The sequence below is a fragment of the Mchenga conophoros genome, linkage group LG22 (assembly GCF_057382185.1).
Source record: "Mchenga conophoros isolate Kocher_MC1m ecotype Shallow Benthic linkage group LG22, M_conophoros_male_GT1.1, whole genome shotgun sequence".
Taxonomy (NCBI): Eukaryota; Metazoa; Chordata; class Actinopteri; order Cichliformes; family Cichlidae; genus Mchenga; species Mchenga conophoros.
In genome coordinates, this window is record NC_140546.1 from 4,235,154 (window position 1) to 4,260,169 (window position 25,016).

The 25,016-nt window shown below is 41.4% G+C and overlaps 1 pseudogene and 2 gene segments (V, D, J or C); all 3 read right to left on the bottom strand.

The window, feature by feature from the left end:
- LOC146548564 (Ig kappa chain V-III region MOPC 63-like) overlaps positions 1-25,016 on the bottom strand; it is a 92,686-nt gene that overhangs the window by 14,501 nt on the left and 53,169 nt on the right.
- Positions 1,011-9,474, bottom strand: LOC146548565 (Ig kappa-b4 chain C region-like). The segment is given in 4 exon segments: positions 1,011-1,336; positions 2,021-2,128; positions 2,557-2,559; positions 9,363-9,474. Coding segments are annotated over 4 exon segments (549 nt in total).
- Positions 16,051-23,322, bottom strand: LOC146548566 (Ig kappa-b4 chain C region pseudogene; annotated as a pseudogene). The gene is made up of 3 exons (XR_014890544.1): positions 23,316-23,322; positions 17,061-17,168; positions 16,051-16,376 (listed from the first exon to the last, which is right to left on the bottom strand). The product of XR_014890544.1 is annotated as an Ig kappa-b4 chain C region pseudogene (transcript).

The window sequence follows — 25,016 nt, forward strand, 5'->3', positions numbered from 1 at the left end:
CTCCGGTTTCATATGCAAAAAAAATTATTGCGTTAGCTCACGTGATTGCAGAGCTACCGGGATTTAAAAATAGTTACGCAAAATGGAGCGTGTCCGCTCCTACCGGTTCTAAAGGGTTAACAGATACCAGGATAAGTCTTGTTCATGACCTTTGACCTTAGAGCAAACACTGAATCTATATCAAGATAAAATAATCTGAATCCAAAAAGCTGAAAATGTTCCTGATCAGTGAGGCTCAAAATAAAAACAACACACCTGTGAATTTAAGTGTAAACATATCATCAAACATGAACATGAGTGAAAAAGCTGTTATTGAACCGAAGGTGTTTTTTCATAGTTTGTTCATGTCATCATTCATTTAATCTTCTCCGTGTTCGTCAGTGAAATTAAAACTTTGTTCTTCAGATTCTTTCTAATCACTCCTTGCATTCGTTGACTCTCCTGTCTGTGAGTTCTCCTCAGAACAAACAGCTCATTAGAGACACTAAAGACTCTTTCTTCTTTAGACTTGCTTTGTAGTCTGGTGAGACAGTTTCCATGGCAACCAGGTCCCAGCATTGCTTCATGAACCAGTCTGTCTGGTACAGGTGAGCAACACCACCAACAACCTACCACACACATTTAAATAAACATAAAAATAACCTGAACAACTTTAAAACTCCTTTTTCAGCTTTTGCCAAAATGCAGATCTCCTTAATGGTTCTTTCAGCCTGTGTTTTATTTTACCAGTGTAAAATAAAGACATCATGTTGGAGTGCAGAGTTGGTCTGAATTCTTGTAAATGAAACATATATTCATCAAGTGCAGGTTTGTAGATTTGAATAAAATTAAATGTCTGATTCAACCAAAATTCACTTTGCAAAACATCTTTATTACCTAAAACATGAATGTTGTCATTATGAGAAAGAAAATAACAGTTTTAGTCTTTATTTGTTCTTAAAAAGGAAAGATGGAGAGACAGTTACAGAGTTGAGAATGAGAGCATTAAACCAGTATCAGGTTGAGTCAGGTCAGGACTGGGGACACTGGTCTCTCCTCAGTGGCTCTGAGACCAGAGCCTGGCAGCCCTGGGTGGCCTCACAGGTCACAGAGCCCACCTTCATCCAGCGGTCTGCAGGGAGCCTCAGGGTGCTGCTCCAGCTGTAGAGGCCGTCGTTCTGCAGCACCACGGGGCTCCTGCTCTCCTCCCAGCTGATGCTGCCACTGCCATCCACCTTCCAGGACAGACTCCAGTCTGAGGGGAAGCCCTTGTTGGCCAGACATGTGATTGTTGCAGTCCCCTGCTGTAGCTCCTCACTGGAGGGGGGCAACACTGTCAGGACGGGACGGGCATCACCTAGGAGACACCAATCAGCTTAGAGCACAGGGAGCACACAGCTGTCAATCAAACCACAGACAGTCGGACACCTTTACTGTAAGAGCTGATTTTCTCCGTTAAGAAGTTTCTGTCAGGTGTTTTTTCTGCTCCACCAGTCATTCACTCACACATTGTTTCACTTCCCTTTAAGAAACCTCTCATGCATATCAGCACAGAGAGAATCATCACACAGTTTGAGCTGAAATATGTTCAAACTACACTGGAAATAAAAGAAGCAGATGTGGAAACATTTACAAAACAAGTTTAAAATCATCAATATTGTACATGACTGACATTAATATTAACTGGAAACAAATAAATAGAATAAATTAATGAATTCAGCGAAACGAAATCCACTTCCTGTATATCTAAAACAATTTTTAAAATTCACATAAACTCAAAGTAATTTCAAACAATACTTGAAAGTTTTTCTTCTTTATGTTATTGTTAGATTTTTTTTTCAGTTTAATTTGACTGAAATGTAGACATAATATTTTGACAGAGCAGATCTGAATTATCCTCCACGACACAAGAGGATGATAAAAAATTCCAGCATCAAACTTATTGTAAAGCTACGTGCTTTTCTCTTAAAATCAGAAGAGAAATTGTTAAATGCACTTTAATAAAAAGACAGTATTTGATAGTAAACCAGAATAAACTTACGTCCAACATTCAGTCTGGTTCCTCCACCAAAAGTCCACCACAGTGATACAAACTCATTGAGGCGCCGTACAAAAACCTCTGACTGTAGAGAGACACGGCTCTCTGACTCTGAAACAAACAAACTCAACTAAATAATTCACTGTTTGCACAGCAGCCATGACTCAGCTGATGTGACTTCTTCAAATATCATCATACAATGTTAGTTTAAATACAGTTCAATCCATGAGCTTTTGGACGATCACATTTTTTTGTCCTGTCCCGTTCGGCACTGAAGCAATCAGAATTATTGTCTGAAGGCCAAGAAAAATTCTCAACAGATTTATTTTCTCAAGTGAATCAGTGCCATACTGGTCCACTTGATTGATCTTCATTATTTTTTATTTTTTATTTTTTTTAAATGATTAGAATTGGAACAGATATAACCGGGGGATCGTAAAGACAAAGACAGATAAGAGAAGTTTAAGAAAAGGAGAGGGAAAGAAAAACAGAGGGGAAGAGGGACAGTGAGAAAAGACAATGAAAACCCATGAGATCACCTGCTGGAAGAAAAAGAAGAAAACAAGCAAAAAGAGAACAACACAGTAGGGAGACCACAGCAACAACCTAGATGAGCATAAGTAAGAGTAAATAATAAAGACTGAATGCTACTGAGCAGCACAAAAGACCGACAGCAGACGATATGCTTAGAGGCAGCATCCAAGGAAGACGGTGAGTGTCTGTGCACACCTGTGTGCGTGAGTGCGCTTGTTTTCAAAAGGTTTCTCCATGTAACTATCTAATAGTAATTGTGGGGAACCATAGCACTGCCCCCCAGGACATGGAGCAAGCACGGAGGACATCCAGGACCCAGACATCTAGATTCCCCCCAGAGCACAAGAGCCCAAGCAGGACCACTGGAGGGACAGCCGCCTCCCTCCTAGAAACAAGCTGGGGAGAGCCCCAGACGGGTGTGTGTGGGGGGGCGGTGAGATGGAGTCTAAGACCCAACCAGACATATAAACATAGACAAAGCTCTTCATAAAACATGCCTCATCCACAGACATTCGTATAAACACTAAATCCTATGCCTGAGTGCTTTCTATCTAGCATTGAGACAAATGTTCAGCATTTTACTCTCACCAGTCAGAGAGTCTAAAATATTTGAAACTGTAGCCTTTTGTGTTTGTCACTGATCAATATCTGAGTAATATTATTCATAATTAGGCACTAACACACATGGTGTCTTGATGCACGCTCAATCATCCAGGTAAGTAAAACCCACAAGGTTGATTCTGTTCATCTGGACGCAGCGTTTTCAGGGGGAGAAACGTTTCGTCACTCATCCAGGTGACTTCTTCAGTCTCAGCTGACTGCAGGTTTCTCCAACCTTAGAAACAGTGCATTTGCATAATAACTGAAACCAGCCCACTGAAGGACCAATGGGCTGGGAGGTCAGTTCCTTGATCATTAATATGCAAATTCTCATAACCATTAATCAACAGACACTGATCAACGGCCATGAGTAACACACATGGTCTGGTGCAAAGATTCAGTATAAGTTCTGATGATGTGCTGCTTATGTTTTTAAGCTGTAATCTTTATAGTGTAGTACAGAGCACGATGAAGAAATGATGACTTTTCTTCGTGCAAATATTTACCATCTGTATTACCAGATTTTAAGTACGTCACAGAATAGCCTGCTCAATCCTCACAACCAAAGCTTGCTCAGCATAAGATGCACAATGTAAAACTTTAAAAAAATGCTTTTAAAAATAATCAACAAAACACAAATTGCTGAGTTTATGAATAACTCAATGGATTAATTAAAAAGAGAAAGAGGAAAAAAAGATGTAATTACAGCAGACAGGAATACCAAATCACTGATTCTTGAACACAGAGTAAACCTTTTATAATGGACAAGGGCATTTCCATGATTTCCATAGAGAGGCACTTTGCATCAGCAGCACCATGCTCCAGTGCTCTGGGAGAGTTTATAGTCCTGAGAGTTGAACACTGGATGACTGACAGCTGTCCTTCATCACAACAGAAGCCACAGAAATCCTCCTCATCAAAAACATGACTTTGATCTGCGTCCTCATCTGGACTCTCCTCTGCTGCTGCTTCACAGGTAAAGTCCAGAGAATCAAACTCCTCTCCTCTATCAACATCTGTCCCTCTGAAATGAAGCCCACAAAACCATGAAGCTGCTTTATGTTTTTGTCTCTGTGTCCTCAGAGTCCAGAGGACAGATCACAGTGACTCAGCCTGGAGCAGTGAGCTCTGCTGTGGGAGGAACTGTGAGCATCAAGTGTACGACCAGTCAGGATGTTTATGTTCATAGCAACAACCATATTTTAGCCTGGTACCAACAGGGTGATGGAGACGTTCCCAAACTGCTCATTAAGCGTGCATATGAGCGAATATCAGGGATTCCAGATCGTTTTACAGGCAGTGGATCAAACTCTGACTTCAGTCTGATCATCAGTGGAGTCCAGGCTGAAGATGCAGCAGTTTATTACTGTCAGAGTTTTCACTATCCTAACAATCAGGATGTGTTCACACAGTGAAAAACAGTCGTACAAAAACCTCCCTCAGTCAGACTGAACAGAAACTGAAGTGACTGCTGCAGCTGGAAGATACTGCAGAGACTGATACAGTTCACTGAGGACACACACACACACACACACACACACACACACACACACACACACACACACACACCACACACACACACACACAAATAAATGCTTTTTATACCTTAGTGAGGACATCTAGTTGACATAATGCTTTCCCCAGCCTCTTACCCTAACCTTAAAAATGAATCCTGAACTCTAACACCTAGCTTAAATCTTAAATTAACTGTATCCCTGACACTAAACCCACATTTTGAGCCTTGTGGCTATTTAATAATAGGAGACCAAAAAAAGGTGACTTGACCATTTCTTCACCTGAGAAAGTCTTGGGTTGTCAGTGTTCTTTGGGTCATCATCTATTTGCACTGTGAAGTGCTGTCCAATGACTTTCCAACTACTCCAATGAGTAACATTGGCTCCAACATCTTTGACAGATGATGTGATATGCTTCAGATCAGTTTTCCTTCTTCATCATTTTCTTTTCTAATTATGCTGATAAAACTTCATCTTGGAACTGTTCCTGATTTTTCTGTGTTTTTCTGGCAAAGTCTAATCCAGTCTTCCAGTTCTTGAGTGTAACCAGCAGTTTGTAACTGGTAAGAGTTTCCTTTCATGAAGATGACTCTTGATCTCTTGGTAGTAGACTTAGACTATGATACAGCCACCTGGGGCTACTGTAGCTCAGAAGCATCCATCCAATGCATCCATCTCAGTCTAAATGTGTTTGAATGTTGTATAGAAAGCATTCCAGTAGGAAAAGCATACAAATTGTTCTTGTATTTCTTTATGGGTGAATGAGCAGAAAAGCACTATAGAAAAACCAGTCCATTTCCCCCTTAGAGAGTATTTTAGACTAATGAATATGACGTGTAAAGTACTCAAAATTAAGCTGTGGTAGAGTTTTTTTCCTTAAACTATGAATTCTGTCCTCATTCGTTTCAGCTTTCTTCTGTGGTCTTTTAGGCCTTATTTTTGTTGTGCTGGCCAATACAATCATTCCTTTTAAAAATGAACCAGGTTGTTGATTTGGGGTTTTTTTTTTTTTTTTGCCTGTCCCATTTGGTTCTTTAGCCATCAGAATTGTTGTCTGAAGACCAACAAGGATACCCAATGGATTTACTTTGCCAAATGGATCTTCGTGGCATTGCCGTATTGGTCCATTTGGTCGATCTTTGTTTTTATTATTTATTATATTTTATTTTCAGATGTTACAGACGGGACAGACATCAGTGAGGGATAGGAAAGGGAGAAAGAAAGAGGAAGGAAAGGAAAAACAGAAGGGGAGAGGGACAGTGAGAAAGGGGGGGAGAAAAAAAAAATCTCCTGGATCACCTGTTGAGAGAAGAATAGAAGACAAAAAAAACCAAAAAAAACAAAGCAACATACTAAACACAACACCATCGCATTAATCTAGCTAAGTGTAAACAGCAGTAAATACTAAATATTCAATGTTGTTGTGCAGCACGCAGGACAGATGTGCTTCGAAGTAGTAGCCAAGAAAGGTGTAATTTAAGTCTACGAGCAGTGAACACCCGTGTGCATACCTGTGTGGATCAGCGCGCTTGTATTCCAAAGGTTTCTCCATGTAACGATCTGCTAGGGAGTGTGGGGGGGGGGGGGGGGGGGGGGGGGCCACAGCCCCGTCCTCCAGGGTATGAAGCAGGTATGGAGGAGATCAAAACTCCAGACATCCAGAGGCCCCCAGAACACAAGAGACCATGGAAAACCAACAGAGGGGCAGTCGCGCCACTGTCCCAGCAAGAGCTGAGGAGAGTCCCAGATGAGGGTTCACTCAGCAGCCGCAGAGCAGAAGCCAGGGGGAGTTGCAGTGACGCGCCCGTGAGCTCCGCCGGCAGCCAGCTGTGCCTGAGTGACCGAGCCCCAGGCCGAGAGGCCGGGGGCACCCCACCTCCGAAGTGGCCCGAGCGAGCCCCAGGTCCCAGGCCCCGATAAGTGGCCGCCAAGGAGTGAGCCGGTGTGTACCTGGACGCCCACCCCCAGACACAAAGAACCACCAACGCACCGACACCTGAGGGAGTCCGCCACCGGCAGGGGAAGTGGTGGTGGGTGGAGATAGGCCTCCAAACCTTGGAGGGCCTGAGGTGTCCCCAGAGAGGTGGCGTCTGATACCCAACCTGACATATAGACACAGACATACAGGCACACACAGACACAAACATCCATTCCCCCCCTCATGCTCTCATATGCACTCACTCCACACTCAACCAACGTGGAGACAGACATAAAGAGACGCTGTACACACGATCACACTCCCCAAGCGTACTCTACAAACCGGGTCTAGGTACCCTTGCCCCTGGAGGGGGGAACTGCACCCAGACCCAGGTGGTGTTACCCTTTTCCCTGCGGTGGGGGGAGGCAGACCACCCCGACTCCGTAGCAGCAGGGAGGCCCCACACTCCAGACCGCAGTCGGACGGCCAACTCCTCCTAGCCCTCCCGCTCCAGCAGGCCGCAGAGAATGGGGGTGGGAGAAGACTCCAAACCTCCCTCCACCCGCTCATTGTAGTGTTGATGCATGTGTGTTCTAAGGTGCAATTAAAACCCAGGAGGGCATGGAGCTACCTGCCAGAGAGCAGCAGGTAAGCGCATAGTCCCTCCTGATAGCCCTCAATGTCTACGTGTATTTAACCTTGAGAGGTGGGCAACGACGCCAGGGGTGAGGTGTACACCCTGATGGTAATATGGACTCCGTGATTGTGCCCACCCCCAAGATCCTATATGTATGTGTAATGAGAGTGTGAATAATGTGAATGTCTAAGTTGTGGGATAAAATTGAGGCAGAGGCAGCCGGAAGGGGACAGAGGGGGGGGGTTGGTGATTTTGATAGTTCATTTGACCTCATATGCAGGGATCTAATTAACAACCAATAAATGCAATCAGATAATTTGAAATCAACTCATCTGTTTAATTTGTCTTAGAAAAATGACAGGACAGGCTTTATCTGTTGATGAAATGGCTTGAAGACAATTGCTCAGTTATTTTTGAGCCTCTGAAATTAAATAAATAAAAAAAGGAGTATCCTTGTGGCACAGACGTCCACATGTTATCTGCTCCAATACAGGACCAAATTTAGAGAACTTACTTTGAATTTCAGTAAAATGTTAATTTGATCGATCCATTACTAAACAGCATTATTTGACTGATCCAAGTCTGTGCTGACTTAGAGCCACAGCAACCAAAACAAAACTAGACCAGGGGATGTTAAAATATACTTTTCTGAATAAGTATGACTCATATCATTTAGATGATTTTGCAAATGACTCTCAAACCATGTTGACTGATCGGAATGGCACCTGTGAATTCACAATGTGATGACTGCTCGCGATGTAATCCTGTTGAAGTCAGTCAGATCATTTCCATAGAGAGGCACTTTGCATCAGCAGCACCATGCTCCAGTGCTCTGGGAGAGTTTATAGTCCTGAGAGTTGAACACTGGATGACTGACAGCTGTCCTTCATCACAACAGAAGCCACAGAAATCCTCCTCATCAAAAACATGACTTTGATCTGCGTCCTCATCTGGACTCTCCTCTGCTGCTGCTTCACAGGTAAAGTCCAGAGAATCAAACTCCTCTCCTCTATCAACATCTGTCCCTCTGAGGATACAGAGACAAAAACATAAAGCAGCTTTATGGTTTTGTGGGCTTCATTTCAGAATCCAGAGGACATGTCCTTGTTACTCAGCCTGGAGCAGTGAGTTCTACTGTAGGAGGATCTGTCACCATCAGCTGTACGACAAGTCCAAACGTGTATTACAGCAGTCCAGATCATCGTTTAGCCTGGTACCAACAGAGATATGGAGAAATGGCCAAACGTATTATTCATTATGTAAGCAAAAGAGATCCTGGGACTGTGGGTCGTTTCACAGGCAGTGGATCAAAGTCTGACTTCACTCTGACCATCAGTGGAGTCCAGGCTGAAGATGCAGCAGTTTATTACTGTCAGGGTGGTTTCAGTGTAAACAGTCAGTGGGTGTTCACACAGTGAAAAACCGTCGTGAAAAACCGTCATACAAAAACCCTGAGACTGAACTGAAACTCAACTGACGCATTTCAACAAGGAAACACACACACACACACCCACACACACAAACCTGTCATGCATATCAGCACAGTCAGAATCATCCCACATTTTTACCTGAAGAATGTTCAAATGACATTATATAAAAACATGAGATGTAGTAACATTAACATTACAAAATCATCTCCATAATCACATCACATTCTGTATTTAGAGGAAACAAGTAGAGAAAATATACAGTGGCTAAAATAAGTACTGAAAATGTCTTTTTTTTATGAGTATACATATTTCGAAAGGTGATGCTGACATGAAATTCTCACCAGATGTTGGTAACAACCCATCTAATCCACACATGCAAAGAAATCAGTGCTTTATATCCATCAGCTCTGGGGTGGCTGCGAAAGTCCATAAAAAAGGCCAGAAAGGACCACAGGGACAAAGTGGAGTCCAGCTACCACAGCTTTGACACCAGGCCACTGTGGAATGGACTACGCTGCATCACTACGAGAAGGAAAACAAAGACAGGGTTCAGCCCACCGTATCTCTCGCAGACGAGCTTAACAACATCTATGCTTGTTTTGATGCAGACAACAGAGAGCAGATCCTGTATCCTCAGGAGCACAGGGAGGCTGTAACTCTAACTCTCAAAACAGAAGCTGTGAGATGGCCTTTCAAAAAGGTCAATCCTCACAAAGCTCCAGGAGCAGAGTGTGTGCAGACCAGCTGGCAGGGGTGTTCACCAACATCTTCAACCTCTCTTTGAGGCAGTCGGTGGTCCCCACATCCCTCAAAACATCCACCATCATTGCTGTTCCTAAGAAATCATTGGTCTCCTGTCTGAATGACTACCGTCCTGTTGCACTGACATCCCTCATCATGAAGTGACTTGAGCCACTGTTCAAAGGTCAGATCTGTTCCTCCCTCCTTGACACACTGGACCCTCTTCAGTCTGCCAATTGGAGAAACAGAGTCACAGAGGATGCCATCGCCCTGACGATGCACACCACCCTCACTCATCTGGAAAAAGGGAATACATATGCAAGAATGCTCTTCATCGACTACAGCTCAGCTTTAACACCATCATCCCCTCAAACTTGCCTTGAAGCTCGTCGACCTTGGGTGACACCGATCTGCAGATGGATTCTAAACTTCCTCACAAACAGGCCCCAGGTGGTGAGAGTTGGTAAGACACCTCCTCATCACTCATCCTAAACACAGGAACGCCACAGGGTTGTGTGCTTAGCCCCCTCCTTTATTCCCTGTTCACACACGACTGTGTTGCTAAACATAAGTCATCAAGTTTGTGGATGACACAACCATCATAGGCCTCATCACAGGCAACGATGAGACGGCCTATAGAGAGGAGGTGATGGTGCTGTACGAGTGGTGCCTGGAAAATAACCTGACACTCAACATCAGCAAAACTAGAGAAATGATAGTGGACTACCGGAAACAACCAGTCAGGGAGCACCAGCCCATCCACATCAACGGTGTCAAGGTCGAAAGGGTCAGCAACTTCAAATTCCTTGGAGTCAACATCACTGAGGATCTCTCCTGGATCCATCACACAGACACTGCTATCAGGAAAGCTCGCCAGCGACTCTACTTCCTGAGGAGGCTGAGGAAGTTTGGCATGAATGCTAAGATCACCTCAAATTTCTACAGGTGTGCGATGAAGAGCTTGCTGACGAGCTGCATTACAGTTTGGTACGGAAGCTGCTCTGCCAGCAGCCGTAAATCACTACAGAGGGTGGTGAAGGCAGCAGAGCACATCACTGGCTTGAGTCTTCCTGCCATTCAGGACATTTATTTTCAACGGTGCCTCCGCAAAGCACACAGCATCATCAAGGACCACAGCCACCCAGCACATCAGCTGTTCTCCTTGTTACCATCTGGAAGACGTCACAGGAGTCTGTCTGCTCGGACTACAAGACTTAAAAACAGTTTTTACCATCAAGCCATACGACACCTCAACCACAATACAAACACACCACATTTCACAGGATGCACTCAGAAGCTGTCCTAGAGTTTCACGAGTACATTGTACACTATGCACGGGTCACTTCACTCTTATTAGGATTTAAAACAAATAAAAAAACTTACTCTGTGCAATACTATACTAACTGCCACTCAGAATTTTGTACTGTTCAGTTTGTACTGCTACTCACTCCTGTCACTTTATCTCATGTGCAATATCCCAATGGCTTCATGATGCCTCCTGTTTGGAGAAATTAAGCGCATGAATTGCTCAGATGTAAATTTTGGCAATTCTTTGACACAAACAGTCTTCAAATCCTGAAAGTTCTCTGGGCCCCTGCTATAAACTCTGACCTTTAGTTCTCTCCATAGATTTTCAGTTGGGTTCAGATAAGCTGTTTGGCTTGGTGACTCTGGCAGCTTCATTTTCTGTCTCAAAAGCCAGTTGAAAGTTTCCTTGGCTGTGTTTGGGATCACTGATTTGCTGAAAACACACCCTTGTTTCATCTTCATCATCCTGGTCGATGACAGCAGATTATTATGAGGAATACCTCGGTACATTTTCCATTCATACTTCCTTTAATTAAATAAAGCGTGTATGTGCCATATGCCGAAAAGGCCAACAACATGCAGTGCTTTTTGACCTCCAAACATGGTGTGTATTATTGCATCTAAATACGTTTTTGGTCTCCATCCCCCATAGATGTGAAACCAATCATAGGGTAGATTAAGTTGATGATATGTTCTGCCACCAACAGAAAAATGGTGAAACTTCTGAAATGCTCATTTTTAATGCCGACACTCAACGTCAGGGATTCCAGCTCGTTTTACAGGCAGTGGATCAGAAACTGACTTGACTTTGATCATCCACATGACTTTATTGATTCTATATTGAAAAATTCAGTAATTTTGTAATTGAAAAGAAAAATACATCATCAGCATCTAGTGAACATTTTTATGCTTGGTCTGCCCCACTGTCATTCTATAAATAAATGACTGTGATCATGTAGCTACTGAAAGAAATTTTATAGATAGTGCTATCAGCATGAACAGCTCTGATAACAGCCTCGTTTAAAAGATCCAATCCAATTTTATTTATAGAGCACTTTAAAATACCCGGCACAGGACCAAAGTGCTGTACAGAAAATAAGTTAAAAACAATAGAATAACAGAAAACAGCAAAAATAAATAAATAAAACACATAATACATAAAAATTAAAACAGCCCTATATTAAAAAAGAAAACAAGATGAAACAGCATAGAATCAGCTACAAACAACTAAAATAAAATTAAAAATAAAAACCAACATCTCACTTGGTGGCAAAGGTCAGGGTAAAGAGGTGGGTTTTCGGAGTGTCTTAAAAACAGGTAGTGAAATGGCCTGTCTAATCTTTAAAGGCAGATTGTTCCACAGTTTTGGAGCTGCTACAGCAAAAGCACGATCTCCTCTAATTTTACGCCCGGTCCTGGGTAAATTCAGGAGCAGCTGATCAGCTGACCTGAGAGAGCAGGTGGGTGTATAAGGCTGTAGCAGCTCAGAGAGATAAGATGGAGCTAGGCCATGGAGGGCTTTAACAGCAAATGAAAGAATTTTATGGATAGCCAGTGACGTGAAGCTAAAATAGGGGAAATGTGCTCAAACCTTCGAGTGCGAGTTAAAAGACGAGCTGCGGCATTTTGCACCCTCTGTACATGAGTAATATATAATGGGCTGACCCCTATATAAAGTGCATTACGGTAATCCAATGCTGAATGCTAAGAAAGTCCTGGATCACTGTCTCAAAGTGCTGCCGTGAAGGAATTGGCTTTATTTTTGCAGCTGCCTGAGCTGAAAGAAGCTAGATTTTACCACTGCCTTAATCTGATTATCAAACTTCAGATCACAGTCCACTTTGACCCCCAGGTTTGTGACAGTTGGCTTAACATACTGGGCCAAGGAATCTAAATACAGATTGGGGGTCTCAGTGGGGCTACCAAAAACCATCACCTCTGTCTTTTTATCATTGAATTTTAAAAAGTTAACAGACATCCAAGCCTTAATGTCATCGAGACACTGAAGTAATGGCTGTGTGAGGTATCTGCCTTTTTTCTTTAGAAATGTCATCAGCATAAAAGTGGAAAGCAATGTTGTGCTTTCTCAGCACAGAACCGAGGAAGCAGATATAAAGAGAAGAGGAGGGGGCCTAGAACTGAGCCCTGTGGGACACCACACAAGAGAGGGGGGGAGGACAACACATGTTCACAGAGACTGACACAGAAAGTTCGCCCCGCCAAGTAGGGCCTGAACCACTCCAGTGCTGTGCCCCTAATGCCCACCCAGTGCTCCAAATGAGAGAGTAAAATGTCATGATCCACTGTATCAAACGCAGCTGTCAAATCTAAAAGCACCAGAACAACACAGTCCACAGCATCAGTAGCTAAAATATGTCATTAAAAACTTTTAAAAGGGCTGATTCAGTGCTATGAAAAGGTTTAAAACCAGATTGGAAAACCTATAAAACAAAAGATATTTAAAAGAGATCAAAAAGGAGTCATGAAACAAAACATTCAAATAAAAGAAGACAAATTGAAATAAGATGTATTCTGAAGAAAAAACGTAGATTCTTCCTAAATTTATTATGAAATGTCTTTGTTCAGTATTATGATGAATTGGCTGATTCAGTTATAAACAACACCATGAGCCTGATACAGGTCTTTGATGGAGTCAGTCAGATGATTTCCATAGAGAGGCACTTTGCATCAGCAGCACCATGCTCCAGTGCTCTGGGAGAGTTTATAGTCCTGAGAGTTGAACACTGGATGACTGACAGCTGTCCTTCATCACAACAGAAGCCACAGAAATCCTCCTCATCAAAAACATGACTTTGATCTGCGTCCTCATCTGGACTCTCCTCTGCTGCTGCTTCACAGGTAAAGTCCAGAGAATCAAACTCCTCTCCTCTATCAACATCTGTCCCTCTGAAATGAAGCCCACAAAACCATGAAGCTGCTTTATGTTTTTGTCTCTGTGTCCTCAGAGTCCAGAGGACAGATCACAGTGACTCAGCCTGGAGCAGTGAGCTCTGCTGTGGGAGGAACTGTGAGCATCAAGTGTAGGACCAGTCAGAATGTTCAAAACTCTCAAGCTTTAGCCTGGTACCAACAGAAAGATGGAAAACCTCCCAGACGTATCATTTACTACACTAGCAATCGTGATTCAGGGATTCCAGCTCGTTTTACAGGCAGTGGATCAAAGTCTGACTTCACTCTGACCATCAGTGGAGTCCAGGCTGAAGATGCAGCAGTTTATTACTGTCAGAGTGAACACTATCCTAACAGTCAGTATGTGTTCACACAGTGAAAAACAGTCGTACAAAAACCTCCCTCAGTCAGACTGAACAGAAACTGAAGTGACTGCTGCAGCTGGAAGATACTGCAGAGACTGATACAGTTCACTGAGGACACACACACACACACACACACACACACACACACACACACACACACACACACACACACAAAATGAAGTGATTCATCACAAATTTGTGTCCTACATCGCATGTATGTTGTGTTCAACTTTCAAATATATATTTAACTAAAGAACAAACGTGGGCCATTAACCCTTTAAGACCTACCATAGAACCAAGTCCGCCAGAGCTTATATTATATTTTTACATGCTGTGGAGCCATTTTTTGGAGCATTTCAAGTTGCTATACATCAATACAACCATTATAGCCCATATTTTAATAATATGTCTGCATTAAGTGCATAGTAATTACATAAATTGCAAAAAAGTGCAATAAACTACAAAAAAATTTAAAATCGTTTTTGTTTTTTTAACATATATTTCTAGTTAGAGAAATTTAAGAGGCTTATCCCTCAAAACTGTAAATACAAAAAAGTTGCACAAACTAGTTTCCCACCAAAGGAAATTTATTTTGAGTGTTTTCATAGTTTTATTTTTGAGATACACCAATTTTCATATACTACAGGAAAAACGAAAAAATATATTATAGTGCAAATTTGCAAAATAACAGCATGTGCATCAAAATAAACTATTTCCAGCAGTGCAGTATGAGTCCTCAGCATCCCAGAAACGACACAGAAAGTCATGAAGTCAAACATAACTTTTAAAAACACAAGTATAAGCTCATGAGGCCACGATGGTAAAAAAAACTACATTTCCGCAAAATGACGTCACTTCCGGTTTCGGGCAGGTCATGCGGTCATGTGATAGTTCGCGCTGATGGACGTAGGAAGTGTTACAAACAGCTGATCGGATCGGCAAAGCTGTTTCTGTAATATTATGTTTTTGTTGCTACAAGCGCTTTTTATGCAGTTTTTGCAAAGCTGTATGTGGAAGGAAACTGTGACTGAGGACAAGCTGATGGCATCAGATGTAAGTACAACTCCTCCGGTTTCATATGCAAAAAAAATTATTGCGCTAGCTCACGTGGTTGCAGAGCTACCGGGATTTAAAAATAGTTACGCAAAATGGAGCGTGTCCGCTCCTACCGGTTCTAAAGGGTTAACAGATACCAGGATAAGTCTTGTTCATGACCTTTGACCTTAGAGCAAACACTGAATCTATATCAAGATAAAATAATCTGAATCCAAAAAGCTGAAAATGTTCCTGATCAGTGAGGCTCAAAATAAAAACAACACACCTGTGAATTTAAGTGTAAACATATCATCAAACATGAACATGAGTGAAAAAGCTGTTATTGAACCGAAGGTGTTTTTTCATAGTTTGTTCATGTCATCATTCATTTAATCTTCTCCGTGTTCGTCAGTGAAATTAAAACTTTGTTCTTCAGATTCTTTCTAATCACTCCTTGCATTCGTTGACTCTCCTGTCTGTGAGTTCTCCTCAGAACAAACAGCTCATTAGAGACACTAAAGACTCTTTCTTCTTTAGACTTGCTTTGTAGTCTGGTGAGACTGTTTCCGTGGTAACCAGTTCCCAGCATTGCTTCATGAACCAGTCTGTCTGGTACAGGTGAGCAACACCACCAACAACCTACCACACACATTTAAATAAACATAAAAATAACCTGTACAACTTTAAAACTCCTTTTTCAGCTTTTGCCAAAATGCAGATCTCCTCAGTGGTTCTTTCAGCCTGTGTTTTATTTTACCAGTGTAAAATAAAGACATCATGTTGGAGTGCAGAGTTGGTCTGAATTCTTCTAAATGAAACATATATTCATCAAGTGCAGGTTTGTAGATTTGAATAAAATTAAATGTCTGATTCAACCAAAATTCACTTTGCAAAACATCTTTATTACCTAAAACATGAATGTTGTCATTATGAGAAAGAAAATAACAGTTTTAGTCTTTATTTGTTCTTAAAAAAGAAAGATGGAGAGACAGTTACAGAGTTGAGAATGAGAGCATTAAACCAGTATCAGGTTGAGTCAGGTCAGGACTGGGGACACTGGTCTCTCCTCAGTGGCTCTGAGACCAGAGCCTGGCAGCCCTGGGTGGCCTCACAGGTCACAGAGCCCACCTTCATCCAGCGGTCTGCAGGGAGCCTCAGGGTGCTGCTCCAGCTGTAGAGGCCGTCGTTCTGCAGCACCACGGGGCTCCTGCTCTCCTCCCAGCTGATGCTGCCACTGCCATCCACCTTCCAGGACAGACTCCAGTCTGAGGGGAAGCCCTTGTTGGCCAGACATGTGATTGTTGCAGTCCCCTGCTGTAGCTCCTCACTGGAGGGGGGCAACACTGTCAGGACGGGACGGGTATCACCTAGGAGACACCAATTAGCTTAGAGCACAGGGAGCACACAGCTGTCAATCAAACCACAGACAGTGGGACACCTTTACTGTAAGAGCTGATTTTCTCCGTTAAGAAGTTTCTGTCAGGTGTTTTTTCTGCTCCACCAGTCATTCACTCACACATTGTTTCACTTCCCTTTAAGAAACCTCTCATGCATATCAGCACAGAGAGAATCATCACACAGTTTGAGCTGAAATATGTTCAAACTACACTGGAAATAAAAGAAGCAGATGTGGAAACATTTACAAAACAAGTTTAAAATCATCAATATTGTACATGACTGACATTAATATTAACTGGAAACAAATAAATAGAATAAATTAATGAATTCAGCGAAACGAAATCCACTTCCTGTATATCTAAAACAATTTTTAAAATTCACACAAACTCAAAGTAATTTCAAACAATACTTGAAAGTTTTTCTTCTTTATATTATTGTTAGATTTTTTTTTCAGTTTAATTTGACTGAAATGTAGACATAATATTTTGACAGAGCAGATCTGAATTATCCTCCACGACACAAGAGGATGATAAAAAATTCCAGGATCAAACTTATTGTAAAGCTACGTGCTTTTCTCTTAAAATCAGAAGAGAAATTGTTAAATGCACTTTAATAAAAAGACAGTATTTGATAGTAAACCAGAATAAACTTACGTCCAACATTCAGTCTGGTTCCTCCACCAAAAGTCCACCACAGTGATACAAACTCATTGAGGCGCCGTACAAAAACCTCTGACTGTAGAGAGACACGGCTCTCTGACTCTGAAACAAACAAACTCAACTAAATAATTCACTGTTTGCACAGCAGCCATGACTCAGCTGATGTGACTTCTTCAAATACCATCATACAATGTTAGTTTAAATACAGTTCAATCCATGAGCTTTTGGACGATCACATTTTTTTGTCCTGTCCCGTTCGGCACTGAAGCAATCAGAATTATTGTCTGAAGGCCAAGAAAAATTCTCAACAGATTTATTTTCTCAAGTGAATCAGTGCCATACTGGTCCACTTGATTGATCTTCATTATTTTTTATTTTTTATTTTTTTTAAATGATTAGAATTGGAACAGATATAACCGGGGGATCGTAAAGACAAAGACAGATAAGAGAAGTTTAAGAAAAGTAGAGGGAAAGAAAAACAGAGGGGAAGAGGGACAGTGAGAAAAGACAATGAAAACCCATGAGATCACCTGCTGGAAGAAAAAGAAGAAAACAAGCAAAAAGAGAACAACACAGTAGGGAGACCACAGCAACAACCTAGATGAGCATAAGTAAGAGTAAATAATAAAGACTGAATGCTACTGAGCAGCACAAAAGACCGACAGCAGACGATATGCTTAGAGGCAGCATCCAAGGAAGACGGTGAGTGTCTGTGCACACCTGTGTGCGTGAGCGCGCTTGTTTCCAAAAGGTTTCTCCATGTAACTATCTAATAGTAATTGTGGGGAACCATAGCACTGCCCCCCAGGACATGGAGCAAGCACGGAGGACATCCAGGACCCAGACATCCAGATTCCCCCCAGAGCACAAGAGCCCAAGCAGGACCACTGGAGGGACAGCCGCCTCCCTCCTAGAAACAAGCTGGGGAGAGCCCCAGACGGGTGTGTGTGGGGGGGCGGTGAGATGGAGTCTAAGACCCAACCAGACATATAAACATAGACAAAGCTCTTCATAAAACATGCCTCATCCACAGACATTCGTATAAACACTAAATCCTATGCCTGAGTGCTTTCTATCTAGCATTGAGACAAATGTTCAGCATTTTACTCTCACCAGTCAGAGAGTCTAAAATATTTGAAACTGTAGCCTTTTGTGTTTGTCACTGATCAATATCTGAGTAATATTATTCATAATTGGGCACTAACACACATGGTGTCTTGATGCACGCTCAATCATCCAGGTAAGTAAAACCCACAAGGTTGATTCTGTTCATCTGGACGCAGCGTTTTCAGGGGGAGAAACGTTTCGTCACTCATCCAGGTGACTTCTTCAGTCTCAGCTGACTGCAGGTTTCTCCAACCTTAGAAACAGTGCATTTGCATAATAACTGAAACCAGCCCACTGAAGGAACAATGAGCTGGGAGGTCAGTTCCTTGATCATTAATATGCAAATTCTCATAACCATTAATCAACAGCCACTGATCAACGGCCATGAGTAACACACATGGTCTGGTGCAAAGATTCAGTATAAGTTCTGATGATGTGCTGCTTATGTTTTTATGCTGTAATCTTTATAGTGTAGTACAGAGCACGATGAAGAAATGATGACTTTTCTTCGTGCAAATATTTACCAACTGTATTACCAGATTTTAAGTACGTCACAGAATAGCCTGCCCAATCCTCACAACCAAAGCTTGCTCAGCATAAGATGCACAATGTAAAATAATCAACAAAACACAAATTGTTGAGTTTATGAATAACTCAATGGATTAATTAAAAAGAGAAAGAGGAAAAAAAATGTAATTACAGCAGACAGAAATACCAAATCACTGATTCTTGAACACAGAGTAAACCTTTTATAATGGACAAGGGCATTTCCATGATTTCCATAGAGAGGCACTTTGCATCAGCAGCACCATGCTCCAGTGCTCTGGGAGAGTTTATAGTCCTGAGAGTTGAACACTGGATGACTGACAGCTGTCCTTCATCACAACAGAAGCCACAGAAATCCTCCTCATCAAAAACATGACTTTGATCTGCGTCCTCATCTGGACTCTCCTCTGCTGCTGCTTCACAGGTAAAGTCCAGAGAATCAAACTCCTCTCCTCTATCAACATCTGTCCCTCTGAAATGAAGCCCACAAAACCATGAAGCTGCTTTATGTTTTTGTCTCTGTGTCCTCAGAGTCCAGAGGACAGATCACAGTGACTCAGCCTGGAGCAGTGAGCTCTGCTGTGGGAGGAACTGTGAGCATCAAGTGTACGACCAGTGTTAAGGTTCAAAGTTGAGGAAGGAGAGTACACACCACCCATGGTCCAGTAGGTCTTTGGTCAAACAATGATTTTAATGAACACACGTGTGGGAAGACAACTCTGTACGCAGACAGGAAGTAGTCTTCGACTTAATCAAAGCATGAACAGATATTTTATAGCATCAGGGTTTATTTACTGACGCCCCTTCATGCGTCACCGGTACATTTTATACATAGATCAGATCAACATCATCATGACTTTTCACCCAGAAAATCATCTTCTATTTTCATGGCTTGGTACTTTCCGTTCTTATCTTAAAATGAATTGTTCCTCTTTCTTGCCGAGACAACAAGGACGGTTCCTCTAAATAAATTTAACTCTATGTGTGTGTGTCACGACCTCACATGCTCTTTGACCAAGAACCTCTACTAAAACCTTAATATAAAATGATCTGATATATAAGTGTTTTGTAAGCATGTATTGCAATTCCTTCTATGGCTCCAAGTCACTTGCACAATAGATTGTCCGAACATCGCGCCGAACAAAGCTTCCGACCCCCAATTAATTGACCGAGCTCCAACTCTTTAATAAGCACAGATATGCATTGTGTATGAAATAGTCATAACTGCTTAAGGCCTTCTTAAAGCTATCTGTTACATTGTTAAAGCCTCGTCTTAGCCTGCGGCTCAAAATAACTATCTGCTTTCACTTCTGCATACAACTTCCTGTCAGCCTGCAACTCAGTCTTTCTGAAAGAGACACTGTTTAACCCCTGAATGCAATATAAACTCCAAATTTTATTATTAATGCAATGGTAATGATGACAATTATTTAACAATAGCAGTAAAATAATTTCCCTGCTCCACACTCCCTCTCACGACCTCTGGAACACCAGAGGTCGCAATACATTGTGGTTCAGCAGGCCTCGAGATCTCCAGGATCCTCGCCCCTCCTGTGGTCGCCGAGATCTTCTGCAAAGGAAACAAAACACCTTTTCTTGCATCTCCCTAACTTATCCTTTTTGGGACTCTTTAATCAAAAGCATGATCCTAATTATGCTCTTAACTTATTGACTTGTATTTATGTATACTCTTCAACGTTCCTCATCACTTTAAACTCTTTAAGCCCTGCTTTCACGTCCGGTTGCTCGCTCTACTTTCCCTTATCTGATCATCAACATCCTGTGCACAAATTGTCGCTGCTGCAAGTTCCTCTACTCCAAAAGAAAACAACCACTTTAATCAATTAAGTTTAAGCATATAAGCAATTACTCCTGTATACATTTCATCATAGCTAAATGCTGCCTTGAAACAACTCCTATGTGTTAACACTAACTTCATTTTAAAACCTCACATTTCCTATGTTATCACCTGTTTTTGGTATAACCTTTTTATTTCATTTGCTCCCTTTAATGTAACAATACCTCCTAATTCTAGTTTATCAGACTTAACCAAAATATATGCTTTCCTTCCTCTTTGGTCCTTCTTTAAGTTCAGTTAAAAGCTAAATGAATTTAAGGCCTTTTGCCTGGAATCAATACTGTCATGTGTGTTTCTTAACTCTGTGTCTGTAAGCGTGTGCAATCCTTCATGAACTCATATTATCCTCACAGTAGATTGGCTAATCATAGCGCTAGCCAAAGGCTCGTGACCCTCCAGAGACAAATTTGAGCCACAACTCCTTTAAAAGCACAAAATGCAATATGTATAAAAATCATTTCTACGTAGAAGCTCCCCCTTTATCCTAAAAATACCTTCCATGTAATATCTGTATGTGTAAGCCTACATTATAACCACTTCTTCTAAAGATCAAAAAATCAAACCTGTTCTACTCCTTCAACCCTCACTAATTTTCCCTCTAAGATTTATTCACAGCTTTGAAAAACCAGCATTGTATCTTCTAAACAGGATTCAGTTCTGTCATGGTCCTGGGCCATGTTGGCCCAGTATTCTTGGTTCCTTGTATTTTCGCTCCTTATTTAGGCCAGGTTTTCTGAGGTGTCCTGTTGTGGTGTTCCCTAAGTGTTTTTTCCCTTTGTGACTCTTACCCCCTTGTGCCCCTCTGTGTATTTATGAGCTCTCGTCTCTCTTTGTGTTTATTCCATGTTTCCCCCAGCCTGTTATGTCTGTGTTCTCCCCGTGCTCTGGGTGTATTTAAGTTGTGTCTTCTGTTATGGTAGTTGCTGGTTTGTCTGTGTTGTTTCCCCTCGGTCTCCCTGCGTCTCGTTTCTGGTTTGTGTTATTAGCTTACCCAGTTTAGGTTTCCGGTTTCTTGTTTTTCCACCAGTGCTGTTTTGTGCCCACCGTTGTAAATAAATATTCACCTGCACCAGAGCTGCCGCCTTTTGGGTCCTTTTCTACAACTCCACACGGCTTGCCTCGCAAACCGTGACAAGTTCACTTTTAATCCTTTAACCTTAACTTAAAAATAACAGTTTCAGTTTTACCATATCCAAATGATCAAAAACCCAAAAGGTCCTAAAATGATCCTAAATTATTAAACAATTAAATTATTAAACCCTAAACCCCCCTTTATCTTGATACATTTCATGTGTCAAGATACTATACAAAACTTAAAAATGCTCAGTTTCCCCACTCATGATCCAATCTATGTCATAAAAATAAACTTAAAACAGAACAGTTATCAGTCATGTGTTTCTTCAATTAATGATAACTGAGTTACATCAAAAAATATTTCCCCTTTAGCATTTGGCATCCTCCCAACAATATACTATAATCCCATAATCTAACCCCACTTAATAAAACAAAACAGAAATTTTCTCTGGTAAAAGCAAATTGTTTGTCCACATTTATTCACCCTCACTCACATTCAGTCACACATTCACTTACATGCAGTCACACCATATATTTGCTAATGGTGGAGCTTCCCGCGTCAGATTCCCCACCCTCAGCAAAATGAGCTCAGTCATTTTTTATTTTCCATAGGAAAATATTTCTTTATGCTTTTGGACTGGATTGACTCGCATAAAATCCTTTTTACAGGGACTTACGACCTGAATAGTCCCCACAGGTAGCTCTCCTCAGCCAATTGTAATCTGGAAAGCCCCCCTTGTATTTGCTCTTCCCGATAATTTTCAGCGCCGTTATTCACTGTTGCAGGCCTGCTTAAAACAGAAATGAAAAAATAGAGCTGATTGTTAGCTCATAAAAACAAAATAAAATCCCCTGACAGGTTTTCTTTAAGTGCACTGTTACAAAATAATGGGCCCCTCCCAGACATGTCCATGTTTCCTAAAACTCCCTCTATTAAAAACAAAAATAACAACAACAACCTACCTGACAGAATCAACCCATCACCACAACAACCTTAAACACACAAGTCTTGCCACCACATAATTTCACCTCCTCAATACACCAAAAGTCTCATTAAAACCACACAATTTGCACACAAAAATCACCCCCTTATGCTCTGTAACATACTTCAATTCAGCATAAAACATAACCCCCTTTGTCATATGGCTTCTTCTATTCCTCGATTACAAACACAAATGTATTTTATTAAACATTCACACCATTGTATCATTCATACAAAATAGCAAGCTGTTTTTCATTGCATATGTTTGTGTTCTTAGCCAGGTTTAATCTCTATCTCTGCATTAAACTCCATGAGCTTGTCTTGTCTTTATAAGTTTAATGCATTTCCTGTTTGTGTGTGTGAATTTGCATATGGTGCTTTTGCAGTGTGTCAGACTCCTTCATAATTTTGCCTTTAAACAGTCAATTTTCTCCTCCCCAAATTTACTAACCCAAATTCTGATTTCCTACCTTAAATAGCAGCATTCCTTGTCCTCAGCCAGAAGGTAGGGCTCCACTTGCCACTTTCCACCTCCACCCTAGCCCAGCGGCTTTACCCCTTGAGGTCCCATCCTCTTCACTTCATCTCACCAGTGAGTCGGAGCTCACCGGGACTGAGTGAGGCGAATAATCGTGACTGTGCCTGCCTTAGGTTGTCCCAGGGTTTCGAGGTGGGATCTTACCCGTCATGGGCTATCCAGCCTTCCATACTCGCCTGATACGGGGCCCAAGTGGGCAGGGGAGGGAACACACTGGCTCTGGAAATTAAAGGAGTGTAAGCTGCTTCCTTCATTGCATCTTATATTAAACTATCTCACTTCTGACTCCTTTCCTAGAATAATTTCACATATGGCACTTTGTGTATGTGTGTTTTCTATTCATTAATGTAATTGTCAGTTATTTTCTCTCTTCATTTTACTTTTATTTATCTGTTTGTTTATAACGTTCTACTTTAGTTCTGCTAAACCTTGATGTAAAAACAATACTCCCTTATTTCACGCACACACTCTGCATTTTGCCTACGCACACACTTCTCTCTCAGACTTCCTCTGTTCACACATCACCTTGCACTCACTCTACTATCAACTTTCATAGTGTTATTATTATTTAGTATTTTGTACACCTCACACAGAATCATTCAAATCGAGTACTCACAGCATTCACATCACAACCTTCAACTTTCACTTTCAATCCTGCAAGACGCAGAGATGGACATCTCCTTCACCTAACATAAAACTAAATTACCATATCAACATACAATTACTGAAATTCAAACTCAAATACACCGTTTGTTTTAATAAAGTCAAAGAGTAAACGGGTGTACCAAGTGTATGTACTTATGTGTTTTAAACTGAAAGAAAAAGAAACTCAAACTCTTATAACATCACTCATGCATCTCTTAAATTAAAAACACTTTCAAACTTTAAAACCTCCTACTTTACATCACCAAAGAAATACCTCTCACACCTTTATTCATCATGTCAAAGCTTCTAGTCACCGCATTCACACACCTAAACTGTGACCAGAATTGAGGAATATAACCCAAAACACACTTTCCTAAGAGTATTTTAGACATGCTTGTCATAATCAAAAAGAGCAAGTAAAAAACAAACAAACAAAAAATTGAAACCTCCATTAATTCTCACCGCACACACAAGAAATTGAAAAAATAAAACCCACCAGCAACTAATGCTCGAGAAAAGTTACTACTGAAAGTGATGTGTTAGTCTTAAGTATATACAGTGCACTCAATATATTTATATATCTACATCCAAACTCAGTCAGTTACTATACATCCACTACGGCAACTCAAAACTTTATTTATAGTCCTTTAATAAACCTAAATGGCATTTTAAACACACACTCTACAATGTTTGCAGCAGTATTTATAAAACCAACTGTGGCTTAAACAGTTCACTGCTTACTCATTTGCATTTTCACTCACACACACACCGTCTAAAAATAGCAACAGCATTGCCTCAGACTCCTTTCACACAGATCTTTTATATTACAAAGACGTCTTATATTTACAACTACTGTCAGATCTGTCAGCTTTAGCGCCTAACCAATTTCGACAAATTTAAAATAACCGCCCAGCGGATAAACTCCCTGAGTTTTTTGCAACCAATTAACCAGTATCAAGACTTTAACTGTTTCTGGCCTCATCTCTAAAATCCCTAACTCAATTTAAAAGCGTCAACCAACCCAAACTTTGAAGTTTTAGGTTAAAGTTACACGCCCGAAGTCCAACTTCTCCTGTCCAAAAAAGCGCAGGTACCGTTCCAAACGGTAAGGAGACTCTAACTCCTAGTTATTCTGGAGTGCCCCAAGCTCCACAGTGACCAACTGACTATCCCTCTTCGAGGACAATGTCTAAGCGTCCT